Source organism: Pelophylax lessonae (genome assembly GCF_965119305.1).
Source record: "Pelophylax lessonae genome assembly, chromosome: 4".
NCBI lineage: Eukaryota > Metazoa > Chordata > Amphibia > Anura > Ranidae > Pelophylax > Pelophylax lessonae.
Window position 1 is genome coordinate 235,618,791 of NC_138771.1, and position 26,332 is coordinate 235,645,122.

Below are 26,332 nucleotides of genomic sequence, written 5' to 3' on the forward strand. Positions count from 1 at the left end.
GCATACGTGTGCTTACTTGTCTGTAAGCATGTTTACATGAGTATAAATGAGTATATTACAACAGCGGGAATGAAGAAGAATTTTACTTGTCTATACGCTTGCACACCTTTACTCGTCTATACTCCTCACTACTCAGGTATTTACACATATTTTTTTTACTCAAGGACTTTCTGTCAATGAGTTCCCGAGTAATAAACCTCTAATAACACTGCTCGTTAAATAATGAACCTAAATAATAATACTCAAATAATAATAAATAGTGATAAATAAGTGTTTTAACAATTAAACTATAACAACAATCCTGCTGCCTCCTCTATAAGAAATATACGGTATCTCTTCCAATAAATTAAATCATTGTTAATAGATTCCAGAAGGCGCTAGAACAATGCTAGAAATCCAAAGCATGAAGTGTTAAAGTTCATTAAAAAGTCAGTGCAAAAGTCCCATACATAATATCAGCACTGTTCAAATTAATCACTATGATTTAATATCTAAAACTTTAAATAGTATTGTTAATAAATATGCCTCACAATTTATTTATAAAACTCTTGTTAAACGTTTCCCTGGTCTGAAATTGCAAAGCCTGATTTGTATCTCTACTAAAGACCCCTTTCTTTTCATGCAGTTGATGGAGGTTAACTAGGTCACTTAACACTTACTGGTTATGCTGACCCTGGAAGTGTATTTAATAAAACATTTATAGGCAAATGCAAACATTTAGTTTTAACATATTAATCTGAGAACATTTTCAGAACATTACTTGACAGTATGTTAAGCTACATTGACCTACTAGTATGGAAAAATCTGGACAGAAAGCATACTAACGATATTATTATTATTATACAGGATTTATATAGCGCTGACAGTTTACAGCTTGCAGCGCTTTACAACATAAGGACAGACAGTGCAATACAGTTTATTACAGTAGGAATCAGAGAGTCCTATTTGTTAGAACTTACAATCTAAGAGGGAAGGTCAAGAGATACAAAAGCTAATAACTGTGGGGGATGGGCTGGTGGAGAAAATAAATGTACAGTTGTTAGATGGGGGCTGAATAGGCCTCTCTGAAGAGATGAGTTTTCAGGGATTGTCTGAAAGTGGACAGAGTAGGAGATAGTTGGACAGATTGGGGTAGGGAGTTTCAGAGGATGGGAGATGCTTTAGACAGATTGGGGTAGGGAGTTTCAGAAGATGGGAGAGGCTTTACAGAAGTCCTGAAGGCTAGCAAGGAAGGAGGTGACAAGTGAGCTAGAGAGCAGGAGGTCTTGGGAGGAATGAAAATGTTATCACTGACCTAGGTTAGTGCTGTATCTTGCAGCAGAGTTGTAGATGGCTTTGTAATTTGTATCTTAAATTTAATTTGTTGGGTGAGTGCAAGCCAGTGGAGAGATTGGCAGAGAGGGGTAGCAGACACTGAGCAGTTGGTATGGTGGATGAACCTGGCAGCAGCATTCATGATGGACTGAAGGGGGGATAGCCTATGTAAGAATAAGACAATGAGGAGAGAGTTGCAATAGTCGAGGTGGGAGATGACCAGGGAGTGAATTAGAAGCTTTGTGGTGTCAATGGTTAGAAAGGGGCGTATCTTGGAGATGTTGGGGAGGTTAAGGCAGCACGCTTTGGACAGTAAATGGATGTGGGGCTGAAAGGATAGTGCAGAGTCTGGGATTACACCTAGAACCTTGGCGTGCAGGGACGGCTTGATAGTTGAGCCATCGATCTTGACAGAGAAATCAGGGGAAGGAAATATTATGAGATGGGTTTTGGATAGATTGAGTTTGAGGAAATGTTGTGACATCTAGGCTGATATGTCTGTTAATAAAACATTGATGCATTAGGAGAGTGATGGGGTGAGCTGAGGTGTAGAGAGATTTGGGTGTCATCAGCATAGAAATGGTATTTAAAGCCATAGGAAGCAATCACCTGACCCAGGGAGGAGGTGTAGATTAAGAAAAGGAGAGGTCCAAGAACAGAACCTCAGGGAACCCTGATGGATAAAGGAAGAGGAGAAGAGGGAGTAGAATTGTGAGTGACACTAAAGGTGTGGTGTGATAGGTAGGATAAGAACCAGTGAAGAGTACAGCCATGGAGACCAAAGGAGTGGAGTTTTTTTAGGAGAAGGGGGGGGGTCCACTGTGTCAGAGGCAGCAGAGAGGTGTAGGAGTACGGAAAAGTGTCCATTGGTTTTTGCCATCAGTAGATTGTTTGTGAGTTTAAGCAGAGCGGTTTCCATGGAGTGCTGAGGGAGAAATCTGGACTGAAGGGGATCAAGAAGTTTGTTCTCGATCAGATCATCGCTCAGTTGGTTGTAGACCAGACATTTAAGGAGTTTGGCGTAAAAGGGGAGTAAGGAAATGGGTCAAAGTTTTTTAATATTGGTGGGGTCTAGTGAGGACTTTTTAATGATGGAGGTGACTAGTGCATGTTTCAGAGAGTTTGGGAAGATCCCAGAAGAGAGGGATTGAAGATATGAGTTAGAGAGTATAGGATAGAGCCAGAGAGTGACCTAGCATTTGCGAGGGAACAGGGTCCAGGGGCTGGGGGTTAGGTGGGCATTAGAAAAAACGTAGCAACCTTTGTTAATAGTGGCAGTTTTGAACGAGGGAAGTAATGATTGTACCTGTGGACTTGGGGTGCTAAGTGGAGGAGATATTTGTGCATTGGAGATCCCCTCATGAATTGTATCAATCTTATTTTTGAAGTGATTGGCGTTGGCAGTGAGTGAGATAGTGAGAGGCAGTGGAGGATAAAGAAGAGAGTTGAAGGTAGAGAAGCGTTGACGGGGACTGGATGAGCAGGTTTTTAATGAGAGAGATTAAACATGTCTGCTTGGCAGTGAGGAGGCAGGGATAGAATTTTTGGATTGCAGAATTATATTTGTTAAAGTCTTTCTGGGACTTCCTTTTAAGCCACAGGCCCTCAAGAGCACGACTACGTTTTTTGAGACTTTTGGTGTCATCTGTTTGCCAAGGTTGTAGGGGTCAAAGCCTGATTGTCTGTCTAGTGAGGGATGCAAGCTTGTCTAGGGAGGATGACAGTAAGCTGCTGTAGACAGAAGTTGCTAGGTTGGGACATGACAGGGGTGAGATTTTGTTACAGAGGTGGTCCGTAGCAGAGTAGAGAAGAGTTGAGGTAGCCAAGGTTTCTACGGGTAACTGTTAGGTGGTTGGAGGAAGAGGAGGTCGAAGACAGGGAGAGAGAGACTAAGGGGGTAATAAGAGAGTGGGAGAGGATTGTTGGTGAGGCTGCACGAAGTGCATAGATAGGAGAATACAAGGTTAAGGGTGTTGCCATCAGAGTGAGTAGGAGCCTGTATTCATTGCTTCAGGTCAAAAGAGGAGGTTAGACTGAGAAGTTTAGAAGTAGCAGTAGTATTAGCATTAACATATATGTTAAAGTCACTTAGAATGATTGTGGGGATTTCAGAAGAGTGAAAGTAGGGTAGCCAGGGGGCTGGTAGATCACAGCAATTCTTAGAGAAACGCAAGAAAATAGACGAATGCAATGTGCCTCATAAGAGGAGAGTATCCGTGAGAAAGGAGTGTGAAGTACTTGACAGGTGCTGCGTGGGGCTAGGATTCCCACTCCACCTCCCTTCCATCCACTGGGTCTGGGGGAGAGAGTCCAGAGAAGGCCACCATGGGGAGAGAGAAGCAGGGGAAGCAGTGTTGGATTCATGAAGCCAGGTTTCGGTAATGGCAAATAGGTTAAAGGAATTTGTAATTACGAGGTTGTGAAGGGAGGTGAGTTTTCAGAGTAGGCATTCCAAAGGGGGCGCAGGAGAAGGGGAGGCTGGTTTTGGGAATAAGAGGAACGGAAACTTAGTTCTGTGTATTTTTTCAGGCTGCTGCCAGAGAGGGTATAGGGCAGTGATGGCGAACCTTGGCACTCCTGATGTTTTGGAACTACATTTCCCATGCTGCTCAACTACACTGGAGAGTGCATAAGCATCATGAGGAATGTAGTTCCACAACATTTGGTTTACCAGGGTTTGCCATCATTGGTATAGGGTTATGGGAGTGTTTGGCACAGTTAATTGATGGAGGACCAGAGTTTGGGAATATGTCACCAGATGTTAGAAGAAGCAGAAGGGTGAGGGAGGTAATGTGGAAAGGACATACCCCAGTGTCCTGGAGGTTTTATCAGCATGTGGGTGTGGAATTTGCAGGAGTTGGTAAAGGGTCTGGAGAAGCCATGGAGAACGTTATGCTGCCTGTAACATAGTTCAGCATGACCGATTTGGTGGTGAGTCAGTGATAGTCTGGGGAGGCATATCAATGACGGGACGACAGACCTCTACAGACTAGACAATGACAGCCTGACTGCTATTAGGTATCGGGATGAAATCCTTGGGCCCATTGTCAGACCCTACGCTTGTGCAGTGGGTCCTGGGTTCCTCCTGGTGCACGACAATGCCTGGCCTCATGTGGCGAGAGTATGCAGCCAGTTCCTGGAGGATGAAGGAATTGATACCATTAAATTACCCCAAAACTCGCCTGACCTAAATCCAATGGAACACCTCTAAGACGTTATATTTCGGTCCATCCAACGCTGCCAGATTGCACCTCCCAGATCTGGACCAGCTCAGTGACAACTGGTCCAGATCTGGGAGGAAATACCCCAGTTACTGCATTTGAAAAGTAACTTCACTACTTATTACTTTACGTTCCTCTTTCTTAATTGACCGTGTAGAAGAAGATACATGACACTCTTTCTGCATAGAGTTTATTGTATAAACACAGGCTTTGGGAAACATGAGAACAAAACCTGAAAAAACAGAATAAAACGTAAAGTGCAACAAAAAGTCATAAACTTCATCCCTCTCTATTCTTCGAAATAACAATTGTATCGCATGGCTTGGGTAACGCAGGAAAGCGCGTTCCTATTGCCTAGTAAAGTAGTATAGTTACCTCCTATAGCCTAGTAAAGTAGTGTAGTTACCAATATTAGTATTGTAACTAGTTACGTTACTTTGTTACCAAAAAAAGTAATGTATTACTGTAGTCCGTTATTTTGTAACTCGTTACCCCAGAGGCGTAACTAGAACCTTCAGGGCCCTGATGCAAGAAACCATGAAGGGCCCCCCAGACCCCTGGCCGGGGCCCTTACCTTCAAGCCCAGGGCTCTTCCCACTAATCCTGGGGCTCTTTACACTCGTTGCATGGCCTTTTATTACGGTCCCGCAGCAGGATTCTTTCACAGGTTCTGCAGTGGGCCCCCTTCCTGCAATCTTGTGGGCCTCCCCACAGTGGTGCAATGCCAGGGTCCGGTCGCAAGTGTGACCTTTGCGATCCTGGAAGTTCACCCACTGGTTTGCTACCGGGCCCCCTGGAGCATGGGGCCCGGTAGCGATTGCAACCCCTGCATCCCCTGTAGTTACGCCCCTGCGTTACCCCCAACACTGCCCAGGACACCATCTGTCGTCTCATTAGGAGCATGCCCCGACATCGTGAGGCATGCATAAAAGCATGTGGGGGCCATACAAACTACGGAGTGCCATTTTGAGTTGCTGCAATGAAATTTCAGCTAAATGGACTAGCCTTTGAATTCAGCCCTCTGTAGGTTGTCAATTTTCATTTTCATCAAATGATGTGGCATCCTTTCGTTCCTAACACATTACCCAGTCCATATCAGTATAGATATCCAGCATATTTTCCCTATTGAGATCTGATGTGTTTTCAAAGTGTTCCTTTAATTTTTGTGATATATATATATATATATATATATATATCTCACAAAAGTGAGTACACCCCTCTAGTTTTTGTAAATATTTTATTATATCTTTACATGTGACAACACTGAAGAAATGACAATGTAAAGTAGTGAGTGTACAGCTTGTATAGCAGTGAAAATGGGCTGTCCCCTCAAAATAACTCAACACACAGCCAATAATTCCTAAACTGCTGGCAACAAAAGTAAGTACACCCCTACATAAAAATGTCCAAATTGGGCCCAAAGTGTCAATAATTTGTGTGCCCACCATTACTTTCCAGCACTGCCCTAACCCTCTTGGGTATGGAGTTCACCAGAGCTTCACAGGTTGCCACCTGAGTCCTCTTCCACCCCTGCATGACGACATCACGGAGCTGGTTTATGTTGGAGACCTTGCGCTCCTCCACCTTCTGTTTGAGGATGCCTCACAGATGCTCAATAGGGTTTAGGTCTGGAGACATGCTTGGCCATTCCATCACCTTTACCCTCAGCTTCTTTAATAAGGCAGTGGCTGTCTTGGAGGTGTGTTTGTGGTTGTTATTATGTGGGAATACTACCCTGCGGCCCAGTCTCCAAAGGGAGGGGATCATGCTCTGCTTCAGTATATTGCAGTACATGTTGGCATTCATGGTTCCCTTAATAAACTGTAGCTCCTCAGTTCCAGCAGCACTCATGTAGCCCCAGACCATGACACTCCCACCACCATGCATGACTGTAGGCAAGACACACTTGTCTTTGTATGCCTCACCTGGTTGCCGCCACACACGCTTGACACCATTTAAACCAAATACGTTTATCTTGGTCTCCTCAGACCACAGGACATGGTTGCAGTAATCCATGTCCCTAGTCTGCTTGTCTTGAGCAAATTGTTTGTGGGTTTTCTTGTGCATCATCTTTAGAAGAGGCTTCTTTCTGGGACAACAGCCATGCAGACCAATTTGATGCAGTGTGCGGCGTATGGTCTGATCACTGACAGGCTACCCCCTACCCCTTCAACTTCTGCAGCAATGCTGGCAGCACTCATACGTCTATTACCGAAAGACAACCTCTGCATATGATGCTGAGCATGTGCACTCAGCTTCTTTGGTTGAAAATGGCCAGGCCTGTTCTGAGTGAAACCTTTCCTGTTAAACCGCTGTATGGTTTTGGCCACCCTGCTGCAGCTCAGTTTCAGGGTCTTGGCAATTTTCTTATTGCCTAGGCCATCTTCATGTAGAGCAACGATTATTTTTTCAGATCCTTAGAGAGTTCTTTGCATGAGGTGCCATGTTGAACTTTTAGTAACCTGTAGGAGAGAGTGAGAGCTATAACACAAAATTTAACACTCCTGCTCCCCATTCACACCTGAGGCCTTGTAACACGAATGAGTCACATGACACCGGGGAGGGAAAAATGGCTAATTGGGCCCAATTTGGACATTTTCACATAGGGGTGTACTTACTATTATTGCCAGCGGTTTAGACATTAATGACTGTGTGTTGAGTTATTTTGAGGGGACAGCAAATTTACACTGTTATACAAGCTGTACACTCACTACTTTTCATTTGTAGCAAAGGTAATTTCTTCAGTGTTGACAGTAAAAAAGATTTAAAATTTACAAAAACGTGAGGGATGTACTCCTATTTGTGAGATACTGTGTGTGTGTGTGTGTGTGTGTGTATGTATGTATGTATGTATGTATTTATATATATATATATATATATATATATATATATATATATATATATATATATATATATATACACTGTATGTATATGTGTGTGTGTATATATATATATATATATATATATATATATATATATGGTGTGGCTTGAAAAGAGGGGTGAAAGAAAGCGAATTTAAGGATAGAGGACACAACTGTCAGAAGGAGTGGTTGAGAGCGCATGTTACAGAGTGGAAGGGAAGCTGAATAGAGAGACCAGGTCACCTGCAACCTGTTTGGTACCCGATACAATTATGAAGCAATTCTTTGAAACGTTATTTGTGTCAATTATTAGGGGATATGTTGGATCTATTGAAATGGCGAATGCATCCAGATAAAATCCCAGGCTGCTTGTCCAAATTAAAGGAAATTGATGGTTCAGAAATTGTTAAGGTAAGCAACACAGCTTAACATAGTTGCTTAGTTCTCTAGTTTGGTAATTATAGTTTTTTTTTTTAATCTAAACCATTTTCTTCCACAGTTTCTTCAAGATACACTGGACACTTTATTTGGTATTTTAAATGAAAGTTCTCAGAAATATGCATCAAAGGTATTTGATTGCTTGGTAAGTGTCACAGTTTTGTCTTGCTCAGTTTTGAATAATGTGATTAGCATATAAATACAGTGATTGTTGCCTTGCAACTCCAGTTTCTTTGGTTTGATTCAGACAAGTGGACTGCCTGTTTAGAATTTATATGTTCCCATTAAGTTTTGTAGGGGATTCTTCTTCACCAGGATTCATGTTATGACACACATCAGTGGCACACCCAAACTTGAGCCCACGTTCACATTGATCCAATTTGGCATGTCAAATCGGCGGCAATGACACTGTCCGAATCAGTGCGCTGCCTGCTTTGGGGCGCCGCACAGATTCCCAAAAGTATTTTCTCTTTCGTTCATCGACCGACACAGCGCTCCATAAATCATAACTACTGGGTTATATTGCCTCCTCCAGGAGTAGGACTAGGCAGAACAAAAAGCACTTGGCTATGCCCATGGGACAGCCTTAGCTTGGTATATAACCCCCCCTCTCTGCACTAGGTAATCCGTTTTTTTCTGTCTAGTCAGGAGTAAGGCCAGAAGCTCCCGGCTGGGATCTCTGGTCCTAGCAATTTTACATCCTACATCTTTTTTGTTTTTTTCTCTCGGGAGATCTACAATCAACTTAGGGGCTGGGCAGTCTAGACCCAGTGGTCCCCCCCCCCCCCCCAGCCCAGCCAGCGAGTGCATGCAGACCGCAGCTATGCGCTAGGTTGGCCGCGACATAGCCTAATGGACAAAGGGCTGGCCCGCAAAACAGTGTTGCATACGATCTGGCTTGGGTTTGAGTCGCAGCGGTCCCTTGGCCGACAGCTCTCCTACTTCGGTGGCGAGGGTTATGTCTGGAGCATTACCCGTACCATGGAATGGTAAGTACAGTCCCCCCTCTCCCCTTTTGGTGTTTTTTTTTTTGGAGTCAATGTGAGTAACCTCCAGGGATGGTTGCATCCGCCTGCAGTTTCCCTCCTCCATCCTTAAATCCTTCAGTAAGCTGGGCTTCCCACACTCCCTTTCCCCCCTGTCTGGACCTGGAGTCTGGAGGGGGTTCCAGGGCAGAGAATGCAGCGGAGACCACTGGGGTCTTCCCCGCTATCCCCACTCTGTAAGGGTCCTAGGATAATTTGTCCTGCCCTGGTAGTCTGGAAGGGTCCTAGTGTAGGAGACCCCTAGGTTCATGCCCTACTGTTTTGCAGTGTGGGTATAGTGCAGGGGGGTCCCAGTGCAGAGTGCGCAAAGGAGTCTCCCCTAATGCATGTCCTACCTTTTGGGGGGGGGTCCCCTTGTAGAGGGTGCAGGGAAGGTCCTGGCAGCATGCTTCAGTGTTTGTAGCTGATGGTGGCCATTTACCCTTAGTCTGGCTGGTCTCTGGTTAGCAGCAATGTTTGTGTAGCCCGTTGATGTCACGGGGGCCATTTTCCATTAGTCTGGCTGGTCTCCGCTTGCTTTACAGTCCCTGGTTTTAATGGCTTAGCTATTGAAAGCCAGGTACTGAGGGATAAAGGTTTGTCTTGATTAGCGATCCCCACTATGGTGAAGACGAGGAAGTCCTCTTCCAGCAAGATATACCATCGTACATGGAAAGTGTATATTTCTCTGTCGCTCATTGACAGACGTAGTCCTCCTTGATTAATATCAACTTGGGTTATACTGCCCTCTACAGGAGTAGGACTAGACAGGAAAGAAAACGTTCTGGCCACACCCTAGGGGCAGTCCCAGAGGGTATATCCTCTCACTTCCTGCTACAGCAAATCAGTTTTTTTCTGTCTAGTTAGGAGTAAGGACCTATATTCCTTGCTAGAATCTTCGGTCCTGGCAGGATTTTTTTAGAAATACTTTTTTTAGACAGCTTTTTTTCTCCAGTGTTCCTGTGAGATCTTCAAGCAAGTACGCTGAAACTGGGCGACGGGCTGGATGTTAAGATCCAGTGGTCACCCCAGTTCAGCCTACGAGCGCGTGCAGGCCATAGCTCCGCGCTGGGTCGGCCGCGACATAGTCCCACTGGACGGGGACTGACCCTGCGAGTTAAACGTCTCGCCTGGACGCCAATGACCAACAGAGTCACGGCGTCCGTATTGGTCGACAGCCCCCCCACCCCGGTGGAGAGGGGTTCTGTCAGGAGTTTGCGCCCGCCTGGTTCTGGTATGGTGAGTAGAATGTTCCCCCTCTCCCCCTGTCGGGTTTGTTGGTGGACGCGGGCCCCTCTCTGGGATGGTCGGACACTCAGTTTCTGGGTCTCCCCTCTATCCTATAACAGGTCACAGATCCCCCAATTTGAGTGTGATTTTTGTGAATAGAAACCAGGAGGCTTGGTTTGGGAGCAGACTATCTAAAGTCACTATATGACTGTAAGGGTGACTGAAGTCAGTGGCAGACTACTAAAAGGCATTACTATTGAGGTATAGAGGTATCCTACCTGTCTAGTGTGTACACAGGCCGTTACTGCAGCCACAGATCGCCATCCCTCCAGAAAGCCGATCACTTCCACAGGCCGCACAGCCTCCCGCAGGCCGAGGACACCTCCCGCAGGCCGAGTTACTTCCGCAGGCCGCTCAGGCCAAATGCACACATCCCGCAGGCCGCTGCTAACTTGCAAGCCGCCGCTATCCTACACAGGCCGCCGCCATTTTCCTGCAGATCGCATGAGGCCGCCATATTGGCGTAGCCTCATGTCTCCAGCATGGGGGCGGCCATGTTTGAGGTGACCAAACACCTCGTGGAGTAATTGGGAGGCGCCGGAAGGCGTGTAAAGGGGCGGAGCCGCCTCCTTGGCCCAGGGAAAGCAAGCCAAAGACTTCCTGTCTGTAACAGACAGTGCTGGAAGCAGGTTGATAAGAAACTTCTGTGCATCAGGTGAGCCTTGGGGTCTCTCTCTCTCTCTTTCTGAGGGGTCCAAGCAGGTAGACTGAGGGCCGCTACTGCGCTGGGGGACTAAGTTTAAGAAAAAAAAAAAAAAAGGAAAAAAAAAAGATGTTTTTTTCTTGCAATTAATTTTTTTGTGTTTGCTGGCAAGTGTCTTGTTACATGAACCCTGCCACACATGTATCCCCACCTGATCCCCTCAGGGTGGCCGCAGGACCCTCCAGTACCCCACTTGTGATGATGCATTATCAGCAGTTTTGGAGTCTTTGGTATCCCGGGTGGAGGTAGCCTGTCAGGGACGGGGGTCAAGAAGAGCGACCCCCGCCTACCCCTATGTCATCTGATACCTCAAATACGGATTCTGAGCTGGTCATTGCAGTCCCTTTTCTGGGGTTGTTGTCTCAGGTACGGTCTCCTCAGACAGTAAGGAGGACGCTTCTGCCTCCGCCATAGCACAAGAAGCGTTGGTGGAAGCACTAGTTGTGTCTGTCCGGGAAACCTTAAATCTTGAGGTTATACCGGCAGAGGTAGCTGAGATTCATATTCCTTTTTTGGTACTAGCAAGCCTACCAAAATGGTGAAGGGTTTCCCTTGCCCAAATAGGGTCGTCCGTAAATGAGCCCTGCTATTTCCAAACGCATGGCTAGGCGCTATCATTTTGAGGAATCCCTCATTACAAAGATGGACGGTACCACCAATAGTGGACTCACCTATTTCCAGACTAAATAAAGCCACTGTTATCCCGTTGGATTGACAAAATGGGCCCCACCCATCTCTAGGGTGGGGGGAGGTCTTCACCGGTTTCCGGATCCAGGGCTTTCCAGAATCCCGGATAAAGGGGTTCGCAAGGTCATATGGTCGGGATACAAGATCGAGTTTCGATCACTTCCACCGGTGCGATTCTTCCCTTCCAATAGTCGACATCCCCGGGTCGCTTAAAAGCTTTGCGGGGGACAGCTTGATACAACAAGCAGTGGTAGTTCCCATTCCTTGTAGGAGTTCTAGTCGAACTTGTTCACAATGCCGAGGAAAAAGGGCTAGGTGCGTCCAATTCTGGTCTTGGAAGAGATGGAGTCCATTCATACAGTGGTGGCCTCCCTGCATCAGGGGCATTTCCTGGCGTCCATAGACATTTAGGATGCCTATCTTTATATCCCCATCTTCGCAGGACATCAGCGTTTTCATTGCTTTTCCCAAAGATCATCCCTGGTTCCCACCAGGAGACTGAACTATCTGGGAGAAGATTCAGTCAATGATTCGGATGTTGCTGTCCGTCAACTGGCTGGGATTGATGGTCGCCTCCTTAGAGGCAGTACCATTTGCCCAGTCTCATACCCGAATTCTCCAAAGAGGAGATTCTTCTCATATGGAATCGGAATCCCGATTCCCTGGACAATCGGATCCGATTGAGTGAGCGGACCAGGGAGGCTCTGGTCTGGTGGCTTCGGTCTCCGATGCTCAGCCAGGGGAAGTCATTTCTTCTGATAAATTCCAGGTTACCGATAAATGTGTTGGAAATGAGAGCGATCAGACTTTGTCTGATTTACTGGACCGAGCAGCTCCAGGGCAGCCCGGTTCGGATCCAATCGGACTATGCCACGGTCATGACTTAGGTCGATCACCAAGGGGCACCAAGAGTGCCCTGGCGGCCATCGGCCATAGAAGTGGCCAACATTCTTATTGGGGGAACAGTTGTTCCAGTTCTCTCCGCGATATTTATCACGGGGGTGGACAGGCAGATTATTTCAGCCATCAGATTCTGGATCAAGAGGAATAGTCTCTTCATCCAGAGGTATTTCACCAGCTGTCCCTTCATTGGGGCACCCCGGATATGGATCTGTTGGTAGGTTGGCTCAACAGGGCTTGCACCCGCGATCCTCTAGCGGACGCAGCAGACGCGCTGAACGGCCTGTAAAGGCAGTATCAGCTACTATATGTCTTCCCCCCCTCTCAAATTGCTGCTGAGATTTCTCCGCAGGATAGAGGTGGAGGGAACTCCAGTTATCCTGGAAATTCCGAGCTGGCCTCGTCAAGCCGGGTACGCCGACTTGGACAGGCTAGTCGCGGATGCTCCTTGGAGACTTCCTCTCAGGGAGGATCTGCGGTCTCAAGGACCGATCTTCCATCGTGCTTTACAGTCGCTGGTTTTAATGGCCTGGCTATTGAGACCCAGGTACTGAAGGACAGAGGGTTGTCAGCTTCAGTTATTCCTACTCTAATTAAAGCAAGGAAAGCGACTTCCAGCAAAGTCTATTATCGCACATGGAAGACTTATATCGCGTGGTGTGAATCTTTGGAATTTCCCCCACGTACCTATTCGGTGACCCGAATCTTGGCTTTTCTGCAAAATGGGGTTGAGCAGAAACTATCCTTGAGCACTATCAAGGGTCAGGTTTCAGCATTAGCAATCTTCTTTCAGAAGCCTTGGGCTACTCATTCCTTGGTGTCCAGGGGGTGCGGCACTTGGCTCCGCCAGTGCGCGCACCCTTACCGCCCTGGGATCTTAATTTGGTGTTTGTCGGTTCTTCAGAAACCTCCCTTTGAAAATATCAGGGAGATTCCCTTGCTTACATTATCCCAGAAGGTGGCCTTCTTGGTGGCTATCACTTCTGCACGCAGGGTGTCAGAACTAGCTGCATTATCATGCCATTCCCCATATCTAGTGGTTCATAGGGATAAGGTAGTTCTTCATCCGAAGCCATCCTTTCTTCCTAAGGTGGTTTCAGATTTTCATCTGAATGAAGATATTGTGCTACCTTCCTTGTGTCCTAAGCCCAATCATCCTCAGGAATATGCGTTGCATTCCTTTGATGTGGTTCGGGCAATCAGGGTATACCTGAAGACTACGGAATCGTTCCGTAAGACGGATTCACTTTTTGTGATCACGGATGGCCCCAGAAAGGGGTTGCCTGCATCTGCCTCGACTATCTCCAGATGGATCAGACAGACGGTGGTACAGGCTTATTCTATTAAGGGTCGGAATCCTCCGTTCCCTGTTAAGGCGCACTCCACTCGAGCGCTCAGTACTTCCTGGGCCTACCGCCATCAGGCGTCAGTGGTCCAGGTGTGCAAGGCGGCTACCTGGTCGTCGGTTCATACCTTTACAAAATTTTATAAAGTTGATGTGATGGCACCGGCGGATGCCTCATTTGGCCGCAAGGTTTTGCAGGCCGCAATTTGAGGAGACCGGTGGTCTACCTCGAGGGTTTTTTTCCGTTGGAATTTCAGTTGAGTCTCATCGTGTGATTGATGAGCCTTTAAAACTTCTAGTTGGCACCGGTTGGGCCTTCTAGATTGGATTTTGATTTCCATTTTCCCACCCCTCATTTGTGGCACTGCTTTGGGACGTCCCGAGTTGATATTAATCAAGGAGGACTACGTCTGTCAATGAGCGACAGAGAAAAATGGATTTTTGTAAAATCTTACCGTAAAATCCTTTTCTCTTAAGCTCATTGACAGACGTAGTACCCGCCCCTCTGTTTTTGAGTTGGGTTGGGTTAAATTCTCTAAACACTGCTTTGTGACATAACTGATTTGCTGTAGCAGGAAGTGAGAGGATATACCCTCTGGGACTGCCCCTAGGGTGTGGCCAGAACGTTTTCTTTCCTGTCTAGTCCTACTCCTGTAGAGGGCAGTATAACCCGAGTTGATATTAATTAAGGAGGACTACGTCTGTCAATGAGCTTAAGAGAAAAGGATTTTACGGTAAGATTTTACAAAAATCAATTTTTCTTGGTGTGAGTTGGTTGGCGCTCATTGTCGATCCTTTTCTGTGGCTCAGAGCTTAACCTTTCTTCAACAGGATGTTGAGCAGAAGTTGGCCTTGAGTACCATCAAGGACCAGGTGTCTGCCTTGGCAATCTTCTTTCAGCGACCCCTAGCCAACACACTCTTCAGTTCGTAGATTCATTCATGGGGTTCGACATGTGGCTCCACCTGTACGGTCCCTTTTGCCGCCGTGGGATTTAAATGTAGTGCTTTCGGTTCTCCAGAAACCTCTATTTGAAAATATTTGGGAAATTCCCTTGTTTACATTATCCCAGAAGATGACATTCTTGGTGGCTATTACTACGGCCTGCAAGGTATTGGACTTGGCGCCATAATCCTGTCGCAGTCCCAATTTGGTGGTCAATAGGGATAAAGCGGTTCTTCGTCCCTGTCCATCATTCCTGCCCAAAATTGTCTCTGACTTCCATTTGAATGAGGACATTGTGTTCCCCTCCTTCTGTCCCAAGCCGGCTCATCCCAAGGAATTTGCTTTGCATACCTTGGATGTCGTTCGTGCGATTCAGATGTATCTGGCAGTCCTGGAGGTCAGGCTCACTTTTTGTGGTTACGGACGGACCAAGAAAAAGGCTGGCCACTTCTTCGGCTACCCTCTCCAGATGGATCAGACAGACGGAGACTCAGGCCTATACCATTAAAGGTCAGGTTCCACCTTTCCCTGTCAGGGTGCATTCTTCTCAGGCGCTGAGTACTTCTTGAGCCTTCCATCATCAGACACAAATATTGCAAGTTTGCAAGGCAGCCACTTGGTCGTCGGTGCATACCTTCACAAAATTCTATAAAGTAGATACTTTGGCATCTGCGGATGCTTCTTTTTGCTGCATAGATTTGCTGGCTGCTGGTTAAGAGGGGCTGTTCCCTCTTTAGGGGTGTTTTTCTTTAAACTTTTATTTTTCAGATGGATGGGGCTTCTGTGACCCGGTTAAGGCTTCTTATGTTTAGCCTTGAGTTATTTTCCCCACCCCTCATTTTCCTTTTGGCACTGCTTTTGGACGTCCCAGTAGTTATGATTTATGGAGCGCTGTTATGGGATTTTAGTACTTACCGTAAAATCAATTTCTCTGAGTTCATCGATGAACACAGCACCCACCCCTCTATGGAGTTCTGATGCTTCTAATACTGCTTGGTACTAAACTGATTACCTAGAGCAGAGAGGGGGGTTATATACCAAGCTGAGGACGGTCCATGGGCATAGCCAGGTGTTTTTTGTTCTGCCTAGTCCTACTCCTGCAGGAGGCAATATAACCCAGTAGTTTTGATTTATGGAGCGCTGTGTCCATCGATGAACTCAGAGAAATGGATTTTACGGTAAGTACAAAAATGCCATTTTCTGTACTACTTTTGGTGATTTTGGGGGTGGGGGGGTGGGTAGGGGCCCATTTCCATAGACATCTGCAGGAACCCACACAGATGTCTGTGAAATCACCCCCAAAGTCGGACTAAAATGCCAGCTTGAAATCGTGCAAGTTCAGCTGCACTTGCACGATTTCAAAACGACCCCAGTGTGAACCTGGGCTCAATGAAACTCTAGCATATAATGAGCAACAGGCCACACTGTGTTTGTAATAATTATATTATAGTCATAATGTAACTTTATGCAAAACTTTAGAAGTGTTTTTTTAGGTTTTGAAAAGCCTGTAATAACTACAATTTTTAAGGTTTTGTTGCTGTAGCTCTGTTTTTTCAAGATGTTACTTTTTTCCAGTCAGGTGAAGTAACCACAAACACAAGGATTGGGGAGTAAACTTCTACAACATTGACAAAATGGCAATAAACTTTTTAATTTGTATTGGTGTTATCCTAACTGCTGTGTTGCAGCAGTGGTGCTATTCTTCTAATGCACGATTAGGTAAAGCAATCTACAAGAGCAACCACCAGTCCATGAATATTGACAGATACATTAATTATATTGGCTAATGCCCAAATTGCCAGCTAGCCCAGGGGCTGCCGTAACGCATATTGGCAGGTTGTTCACGACTATCTAAATTGACCCAGGTATACTTGCATTGTTCATCGGAGTTAGATGCGTGAGATTGTAAGCTCCATTATTTTAAGAGGGTTGTGCTTTGTATTGTGTAATGCTCTGTATAGTTCATTTGTGCTTACTAGTATTAATAAAGATTGGATTTTATTAATGGTCATTTTTGTTCGTAGGTACACATAATTAACTTACTACAGGACAGCAAATTTCAGCACTTTAAGCCAGTAATGGACACTTACATAGAAGGGCATTTCTCTGGTGCTCTTGCATATAGGTATAGTATTTATTCTGATCTTGTATTTCAAATATTTGTCTCATGTTTGTTTTTCATTGGGTTCTAGCCCATTTAATAATTAAAGGTGAACTCCCGGAATTCAGCTACTTTTAAAATGTGAAAGCACACAAGAAATTAGGTTCAAGGAGGTGCATGACACCTCATGGACTTAGCTCTAATATTTATATCTGACAGGTTTATAGAACTCCAGGGGTGACAGCTATTGCTGTAGTTTTGGAGCCCGAGGTGGACCTTCTTGTCTCAGTATCTTCAACAGTAGAGTTGCTACAGTTGCTGTGCCCGCCTCTCCTTTCCTCTTGTCCTAGCACAGAAGCCTTTGTATTATATGAACACATTCACAAAATAAAAAAGGCTTCTGTGAATGGGTATCAGAGGGGAGCAGGGGGTGTAGCTGCTCTGACATGATGATAGTGATTTACAAATACCTCAAGGGTGATCAGAACATAGAAAAAAACTATTCAGTCACAAGGAATGCATGAGGACACAAGGTCATACAATGTGTTTAGAGGAGAAGAGGGCTACAAGACTGTGGAATTCCCTGCCACAAATGGTAGTAACTGCGAGAAGTATGGCTACTTTTAAAAGACTATTGGACGTACATCTGAAGGATCGAAACATTCAGGGGTATAAGAAATGAATACGTCCACACACACCTACACAGGTTGAACTGGATGGACTATTGTCTTTATTCAACCTCACCTACTATGTAACTATGTGTGCTTCTCTCACAGCCCTGAGTGTATCCTCTGCTAAGCCAAAAACTTGTCAGATGTAAGTAATAGAGAAAAGCCCGGGAGTTATGTACCTCATTTGCCTTAATTCATAATGTGCCTTCACTTTTTTCAAAGTGGCTGAATTCCTGGAATTCAGCTTTTAAAATGGAATGAGCTCAAGATTTGCAGAGTAACCTATAGCAGCCACCGTTCATTGCCGAATTGTTTTCAATAGGTAAAAGATATATTCTGATTGCTGTGGATTTCCAAGTTTTAAACATTATCATTCCTTTTTTGCACTGCCTTTTTATATTAAGCAATATCTGTTTACTAAAATCCTCACTTCTAAGGAATGTCTTGCCTTTTCAGAGACCTCGTAAAAGTGCTGAAATGGTATGTGGACCGAATAATTGAAGCTGAGAGACAAGAGCATATCCAGGAGGTATTAAAGGTAATGAAAGAAAAAAGCCAGGCATGTTCTTGTACCGATTTCCATACAGGTTGAACTTTCAGCTACTGATTAATGCTGCCTCGCTTTGATGTAGTCATAATTCGCAATCAGCCCTATTTTTATATTTTAGTAATTCGGGTAATTCAGATCATAGAAATAGCTAGGTACTCAAAGTACTTGTGTGCTTTGGTATTCTAGCCTCATGCTCTCATTGCTAGTGTAGTTTTAATTTTTGAAATTTGTGTGTGTGTTTGTATGTGTGTGTGTATATAATATAATATATATATATACAGTATATCCATTAAAACAGTTCTTTTAATTCTGTCATAGGCCCAGGAATACATCTTTAAATATATTGTTCAGTCTCGAAAGCTGTTTGCTTTTGCAACCGGAGGACAGAATGAGGAGGAATTTAGGTGTTCTATTCAAGAACTTTTGATGTCCATCCGCTTCTTCCTATCCAAAGAAAGCAAGGGAGCTAGTGCTTTAGCCCAGTCGCAGGTAACTGATTTTGATATGATTCTAAAACACACGCTTAATGAACTGATTTATGAGTACCTGGGCATAAAGGATATAACCCAAATCAAAAAGTCAGATATTTTTTTTCTCAGTTCAAGTTTCAGAACAATAGCTAAAATCTGACTGTGTGCTTCCTATAGGCAATTGTTTTTTTTTTTTATGTTTTATTTTTTAGGAGAAAAAGTTTTTAAAACCCTACATTTTTAAATGCATTGGTACTGCTCTAATCTTATTTTACAAATGCACACTGCATTTTATATTATCATGTCTGTCATCTCTGAAAAAATGGATTTAAAAAATTAAGGTTTATGATGGAAGAGCTATGTCAAGTTCTAGAATGTTGACATCTTGTATCTGAGGTGACATCTGCAGGCTTTATTTTTGTCAATTAACAAAATGGGAAATAAATGAACAGAAGAGAAATTCAAAACGGATCAAGATTTAGTTCCTCTGAAAAAAAAAAAAAACATTTGGAGTGACCACCCTTTGCCTTTAAAACAGCATAAATTCTTCTAGGTACACTTGCACACATTTTTTGAAAGAACTTCGTAGGTAGGTGGTTCTGAACATCTTAGAGAACTAACCACAGATGTTCTGTGAATGTAGGCTGCCTCAAATCCTTCAGTCTCTTCATGTAATTCTAGACAGACTTGCTGATGAGATCAAGGCTCTGTGGGGGCCAAACCATTACTTCCAGGACTCCTTATTCTTCTTTACACAGAAGATAGTTCTTAATGACATTGACTGTATGTTTGGGATCATTGTACTGATGCAGAATAAATTTGTAGCCACTGAAGCCTCCATGATGGGATGGCATGAGGGATAAGTATCTACCTGTATTTTTCAACATTGAGGACACCACTGATCCTGACCAAATCTCCAAATCCATTTGCAGAAATGCAGCCCCAGACTTGCAAGGAGCCTCCACCATACTTCACTGTTGCCTGCACCACTCCCCAGTCCTTTGGCGGCAAAAAACTGCCTTTTGCTATATCCAAATATTTCAAGTTTTGGCTCATCAGTCCAGAGCACCTGCTTCCATTTTCTGCACCCCAGTTCCTATGTTTTGGTACATAGTTAAGTTGCTTAGCCTTGTTTCCACGTTGGAGATAAGGCTTTTTGGCTGCAATTCTTTCATGAAGACCACTTCTGGGAAGACCTCTCTGGATAGTAGATGGGTATACCTGGGTCCCACTGGTTTCCAGCAGTGATTGCACTGCTGGACATCTTCCGATGTCGAAGGGAAGTAAGCATGATGTGTCTGCATCACATTTCCTTGGCGGAACACTGCTTCTTCGGTCCTCAGTGTTGCCTGTTTCTTTGTGCTTCTTCAAAACAGCACATCTTGAAACCCCAGTCTGCTTCTCTTTCAGGTATTGACTGTGTTTAAACGTTCATGATCATTAGCACCTGCTTTGTATATTTGATTAAATACAGCTTACTCCTATCCTACAAAATCCCTGACTTTGTGCAAGTTTAAGAATTGAAGCTGGTCTTAAACCAAAAGGTAGGCACACCAAATATTGATTTGATTTAGCTACAATGGAGGGGGGCAAAGTGGGACTTTAACGGTGCAAAATGATGGAGAAAAATCTGAATTCTCAAAAATTGTACATTTTATTACACATAGGAGGTGAGGACAAGACAGTACATCAATATAAAATGATAAAATCAAGAAAATGCACTCGAAAATATCAACTCTACATGTTTCGCCATCTTCATAATAGCTTCTTCAGGAGTTTTCATAGACATTTCTCGAGAGTGAACATTTCTAGGTAACAAAAGGAAAGAACATAAAAGACATAGCATGTGTATATACATAGGGCTTATCTCAATGGTCCTAAAGTTGAGTGCCCAATTGATTTACATATTAGAAAGACAATAATACCAATAAAAGTACCTTGAGATGACCTGAACCCTTTCTTATGCCGAAGGTGGAGGCAATAAAGGTGACGCCACCCAAGCGAGCACAGAGGGGGAGGGGAACCGAGACATCCAACCTCTTAAAGTTGACCCATAGAGAGGGTGACAGCCAAGCTAGGAATGATGGGTAGAAATAATGAGACCAGAGCATGGAAATACACTTCAACCCAAGATTGCTATATCTCCAGTTGTATAGGACTAAATATCAGGTTGAAAAATTGCTAAAATATTCACCTGATTATAATGAATGTGCAGTTGATTCACTAGGTACCCCAATGTAAAAAAGCAGGGAGGGAAAACAAAGTTTCCTTAGTATCCCCAAATGGGAGGTATCCCTTAAAGAGAAAAATAGAATTTATTAATGACAATGACAAACGCGTTTGTCATTGTCATTAATAAATTCCATTTTTCTCTTTAAGGGATACCTCCCATTTGGGGATACTAAGGAAACTTTGTTTTCCCTCCCTGTTTTTTTACATTGGGGTACCTAGTGAATCAACTGCACATTCATTATAATCAGGTGAATATTTTAGCAATTTTTCAACCTGATATTTAGTCCTATACAACTTTGCCCCCCTCCATTGTAGCTACTTTAAACAAAGGGATGTGGTGCTTCTACTTCATCTCTAGCAATATTTCTTTAAAATGTATTGATTTGATTTAGTTTTATTTTTGTTTTTGCTCACTTTGCATTTTAAAATATGATAAAAATAAACATTGTTTTTGAAATTATTCTTCCTTTACAGCATTTCTTCACACCTGACTAAACCTTTTGCACAGTACTAATATGTATATAATGTATATATAATTTTTTTTTTATTTTTTTTTTTTAATTTTTGCTTAAAGTAGGAAAGGAATATGCTGTGGATAATGAAAATCCCTTTCTATTAGCCCTGTTGTCAATTGTCTGTGAGATGAAAAGTGAAGGTAGATGTAAAAATGATGTTGTCACCAGAGCAAGTGATGAGGGGATGTCTTCCAATGAGGGCTCTATGACAGCTCTTTAAGATGGGAAATCTGTTAATTTTGCATCTCCATGACAGAAAGCAAAAGGAAACCCCCCAGTGGGATGCAGGCAGCAAAAATAACCTTATAGAGGGTAAACCCTTCTTCATGTTATCTGAAACTTAAAAAAAATGGCTATACATTAACTGTAGAATGTGTATCAAAGCACAGTGATAAGAAAAAAACATGCACTATATCTATGCAATACATGCACATGCCCTCATATTTATCTGTTTATATTTCTGAACTAAATTTGTAAGAAATTATATCAGCCCTACCCAGTTGAGTGTTAGTAAACCACTGAATGCCTCGCCCTCTCCTTATCTCTACAACATAGAACAAGGCACTGAAGGCAGGCCATATTTTATGCAATTTTCTTCAATTAGTGATTGAAGGGAAAAAAATTGCTCTTCAGTGTTGATGGGGGAATCCCTCCTGCAGCACTATTGTCTTCTGCCAGCAGGGAGCCTTCTCCACTGGCAGAATATAATGATCACTGCTGGCGGCTATGGCCACCAGCAGTGATTGGGGAAAAAAAAACCTGACACCCTGGTTGTGCTGAAGTTGATCGATAGACCAACTTCAGTACAACCAGTCTGCCTATAGACAGATTGAAATGTATCCAGTTCTTGCTGAACCAGCTGAATTTTGATCCATCTATGATCGGCTTTATTCTGTAGTCCATGATAAGAGCTCAACGGACTCCTTGGGCTTTGAATTTCTGACATAATCAACAGGTATTTTTTTTTGCACTTATTGAATGGATCTAGCTAAACACTAATAATGGTATATTTAACAGACCAAAAAGGAATAAATAAGACCTCACTCTTCCTTTAAAAATTGAGGGGAATTCAACAACCTTCAAAGGCAAAATTGTACAATCTGCACTGAGACAATTATTTTGCTGACCTGGTTTCATGGACGAGACACCATAGACTGTTACTATGTGTACAGTAGTCATGAGATGCTTATTTTTTTGTCTTTGTTGTTTCATTCCCACCACTCCAGGCTGTATTTCTGAATTCTTTCCCAGCTGTTTACGCTGAGCTGCTGAAACTCTTTGATGTTCGGGAAGTGGCAAAAATGGTGCATGATACCCTGGGCAGTCTGCCAACAGTCATGCACGCAGATGATGCGCTTCAAGATATAAAACTTCAGTGTATTGCAAAAACAGTAGAGAGTGAGCTGTACAGCAATCCAGGTAAAATGTCATAATCTGTGCAAAACTGTAGACATGCAAATGTTAATGTGCATACATAAAAGTGTAAGAGATCTATAATAATCAATATGCAAGTCTAATACATCTCTTCTTTTATATGTCCATGCTAGTTTGTTCTATCATACAGTAACTAATCACAGAGATTCAAGAACTGGTTATCAGGTACCGAACAGAGAAAAGCCAAACAATGAATCTTAAGGGGGAAAAAAGTGGCATACTCCAGAATAATAATTTTGTATATTTTGTATATTGCAGCTTGCAAAGTTTTCGATGTGGTGGCTACATTATTTTCCTTTTTTTTTTATGGCCCATTAATCCAGGCCTGTTAATTTTTAATCTTCCTTTAAGGATGAATTCATGCTTCAACAGAGACCTGCTAGAGCTATTTACTTCTCCGGCAGGTCTCCATTTCCGGCTGCGGTAGAGGGCAATGTGGTCCGTGATTCAGCCCATCACGTGGCTACTTTTTTTTTTGTATATACTTTATTTGAAGTATACAAAATTTGCACTTCATTCATGGGAATGCACAGCAGTGAAATTCGCTGTGTTGCTGTACATTGCCATGTGATTTGGCACGATTTGCTGCTATAAAATGCAGCATGCTGCAGTGCAGCTCCAGACTGGGTTGCAGTGTGAATAGGACACATAGGAAACCATTGTTTTCCTGTGTGTCCCTGTGCTGACATATGTTTAACAATGCAGTAAAATGTTTGTCATGGCATATAGTGTGAAATCACAATAACAGACTAAGCTGTCCAGTAAAAGTGGCAGTTACAGTGTTAAGACAATGGTCAGCTTTTATTCACTAAATACAACCTTTATCCCAATAGTATAAAAAACCTTTGCTGTAACAGCCTAAGGCATACACGGTTTGAATCTTGGCCGGTTCAGCAGGAACAGGCCGAGATTCGAACTGTGTATGGGCAGGCTGAATGTATCAAGTTGCTCAATCAACTAGGTTACAAACCAGCATGCCGGGTTCTACCTGTGATTATTGCTATTGACTGCTATAGCCGCTAACAATATTAACTGTCTTCTCCCAACGGGGACAGCTCCCCCTCCCCGCCAGGTGAAGACAATGGCCTGGCGGGGGGGGGGGGGGGATTCCCACATCAACACCGTCTGTGTTGATGGGGTAATTAAGCAAATTTATTTTATGTAACCCGTGGTTACAGGAAAGAAATTTGCTCCGTGTATGGCTTGCCTAAATGTGTTCGCTGGACTCTCTCCCCAAATTGACAGTGCTGCTGTCCAAAGGTGTCTCCATTGTTCTTCCAGTGGAACACCCAAAGACGGGAAGTGCTTTACTGGTCAGATCACCAGGGGAAAAAACAGAAAAGTAACTCCAGGCTGCTTCTGTCTCTCTGGTGCCTGGTGGAAATTGTGTTGTTCTTTATTGCTTTCCCCAACCCTTACCCACTGTGTGTGTTTGAATTTTTACTGAAGGGCATTACAGCAGGTACACTTCTGTCTTCAGATGTCCAGTTTTTCTTAAGACCCACTGACTGTCTTACACAGTCTTTGACTCACCACCTGGGCTTTTGGGGGATGCTGTGTTTTATGTGGCGCACACCACTTCTGTAGACCTAATTTCATCTTGATAAGAAAGATTTACTACAGAGCCTTTACACATTGAGTTCTATGCAGGGTTAAAGAATTGCAGCTAACAGTGTTTTCTGTAAGTTGTTTTGTTGCTCTCTGTGTACATGCAGTGTTTCTTAGTGAGGAGAGACCCCTGGTGTAGACAGCCATGATGTCTGCCAAATTTTGATCATGGTTGAGTTACTGCAGTGATTTCCCAGCTCCATGTTACTCTTTCCACAGGCTTATGTAGAACAAGCTGAAAACACCAAAGATGGTCATATATCCCCTTACTCCTTTTTTTTTTTTTTTTTTAGGGGGGGGGGGTGGTTTCTGACTGGAGTCCTGCTTTTAAGTATTGGTGACTTGCTAGTATTGCATGCTTCCCAGTTCATCTCCTTACAGAGGACCTGACATTTGGAATCTGTGCGCACAAAAAGGAGAGAGCACAAAGGGTTAGGTACCAGTGTAGCTCGTAGATGACCTGCGACCAATATTTCACAATTTTTTGGTTAACATGCCTTGTTCTGCACTGTCTTCTGTGTGTGTAAAGAGAGGAGTGTAAGTACTTATACTAGTAGACTGTAACAATATTTGGTATGTGTAGTCCCTGATCAACTTTGCGAAAATTAAAACATATACTTTTATTGCCGCATATTTGTGATATGTAAAGGTTTTTTAAAATGGTTATCCTTACATTTTACAGAATACCAGAGACAGGCTTTGTGTACACATGATGCTGTGGGGAAGAGGAGTTGCAACTCCTGGGGATACTGTGACTCGCATTAACCTTTGTTCGATGTAGCTAGAGAGGCTTGCAGATCAATTGCTCTGTATTGATGTCTGTCATGTACTTTGATGGTGTTCACTAAAGCCCAAGCTGAATGTGTGACTTTGAAGTTTTGATTGTTTGTGCCAGCAAGGAGTGCAGCTACCTAATGCTCAATAATATTATACAAGGCACAGACAAATCTATTTTAGCATATGATAGATTAACAATTTTTTCTCTTTCGTTCATTGACAGACATTGCGCTCCATAAAGCAGAACAAAAAACACTTGGCTAAAACCATGGGCCATCCTCAGTTGGTATATAACCCCCCTCTCTTATCTAGGTATTCAGTTTTAATCTGTCTATTCATGAGTAAGGACCTAGGCTTCCTGCTGGGATCTCTTGGTCCCAGCAATTTTTTTTGTCCTTCCTTGCATCAACTGCTGGGCTGGGTGACGGGCTAGGTCGGCCGTGACATAGCCTCATGGACAGAAGCTGGCCTGTAAATTAAGTCTCGCAGGGTTGTATACGACTGGGTGCTGGCCCGAGTCGCAGCGTTCCCTTGGCCAACAGCTCCTCCACCTTGGTGGTGAGGAGCTCTGTCTGGAGCATCACCCGCACCATGGAAAGGTAAGTACAGTCCCACCTCTCCCCCTTTGTGTGTGTGGTTTGGGGTGGATGTGGGTACCCTCCAGGGATGGTCGGGCCTGCCTGCGGGTTCCCTCCTCCCAGCCAAAGTCCCTCAGTATGGAGAGGTCTCCGTATTGGAGACCCCTAGGTGCATGCCCTACTGGTTGGTGCAGTGTGGGTATAGTGCAGAGGGCGCAGAGAGCTTTGCAGAGTGCGCAGCGGAGTTTCCCCTAATGTATGCCTGTGCGAGGGAGTACAGTACCTCCGGGGGGGTCCCCTTACAGATTGCAGCGGTGCAAAGGGTGCAGCATGCTTCAGCGTCTCGAGCTGCTGGCAGCCATGTTTGAGAAGTCCGATGGCAGCTCCCATTTTCTCTTGGTTTAGCTGTTCTCCGGCTGGTGGCCATGTTTGTGTAGCCCGATGCCATTTTCCCTTGGTCCGGCGAGATGCTGGAGATGGCCGGAGCCTTGAGGGGATCTCGAAGCTCCTGCTCTGCCTCTTCCTTCTCCTCTTCCTGTTCCTCTTCTTTCCCCTCTTCCTGTGCCCGGGACATATGAAAGGGATGCCGTTCATTGTATTGCTGGGTCTGAATTGCTGCGCTTCTCCGGCTGGTAGGGTGAGTCCTTAGGGGGTCCCTGTGTATCTC

General features: G+C 44.0%; 1 protein-coding gene across 2 annotated transcripts in view; it reads left to right on the plus strand.

Moving 5' to 3' along the window:
* DOCK4 (dedicator of cytokinesis 4) overlaps positions 1 to 26,332 on the plus strand; it is a 529,522-nt gene that overhangs the window by 294,629 nt on the left and 208,561 nt on the right. For both annotated transcript variants that reach the window (XM_082254719.1, XM_082254720.1), the window contains exons 18-23: positions 7,710 to 7,807; positions 7,896 to 7,979; positions 16,754 to 16,854; positions 17,958 to 18,039; positions 18,370 to 18,540; positions 22,495 to 22,687. In XM_082254719.1, coding sequence (XP_082110845.1) covers positions 7,710 to 7,807; positions 7,896 to 7,979; positions 16,754 to 16,854; positions 17,958 to 18,039; positions 18,370 to 18,540; positions 22,495 to 22,687 — 729 coding nt within the window. The remainder of the gene's footprint in view (positions 1 to 7,709; positions 7,808 to 7,895; positions 7,980 to 16,753; positions 16,855 to 17,957; positions 18,040 to 18,369; positions 18,541 to 22,494; positions 22,688 to 26,332) is intronic.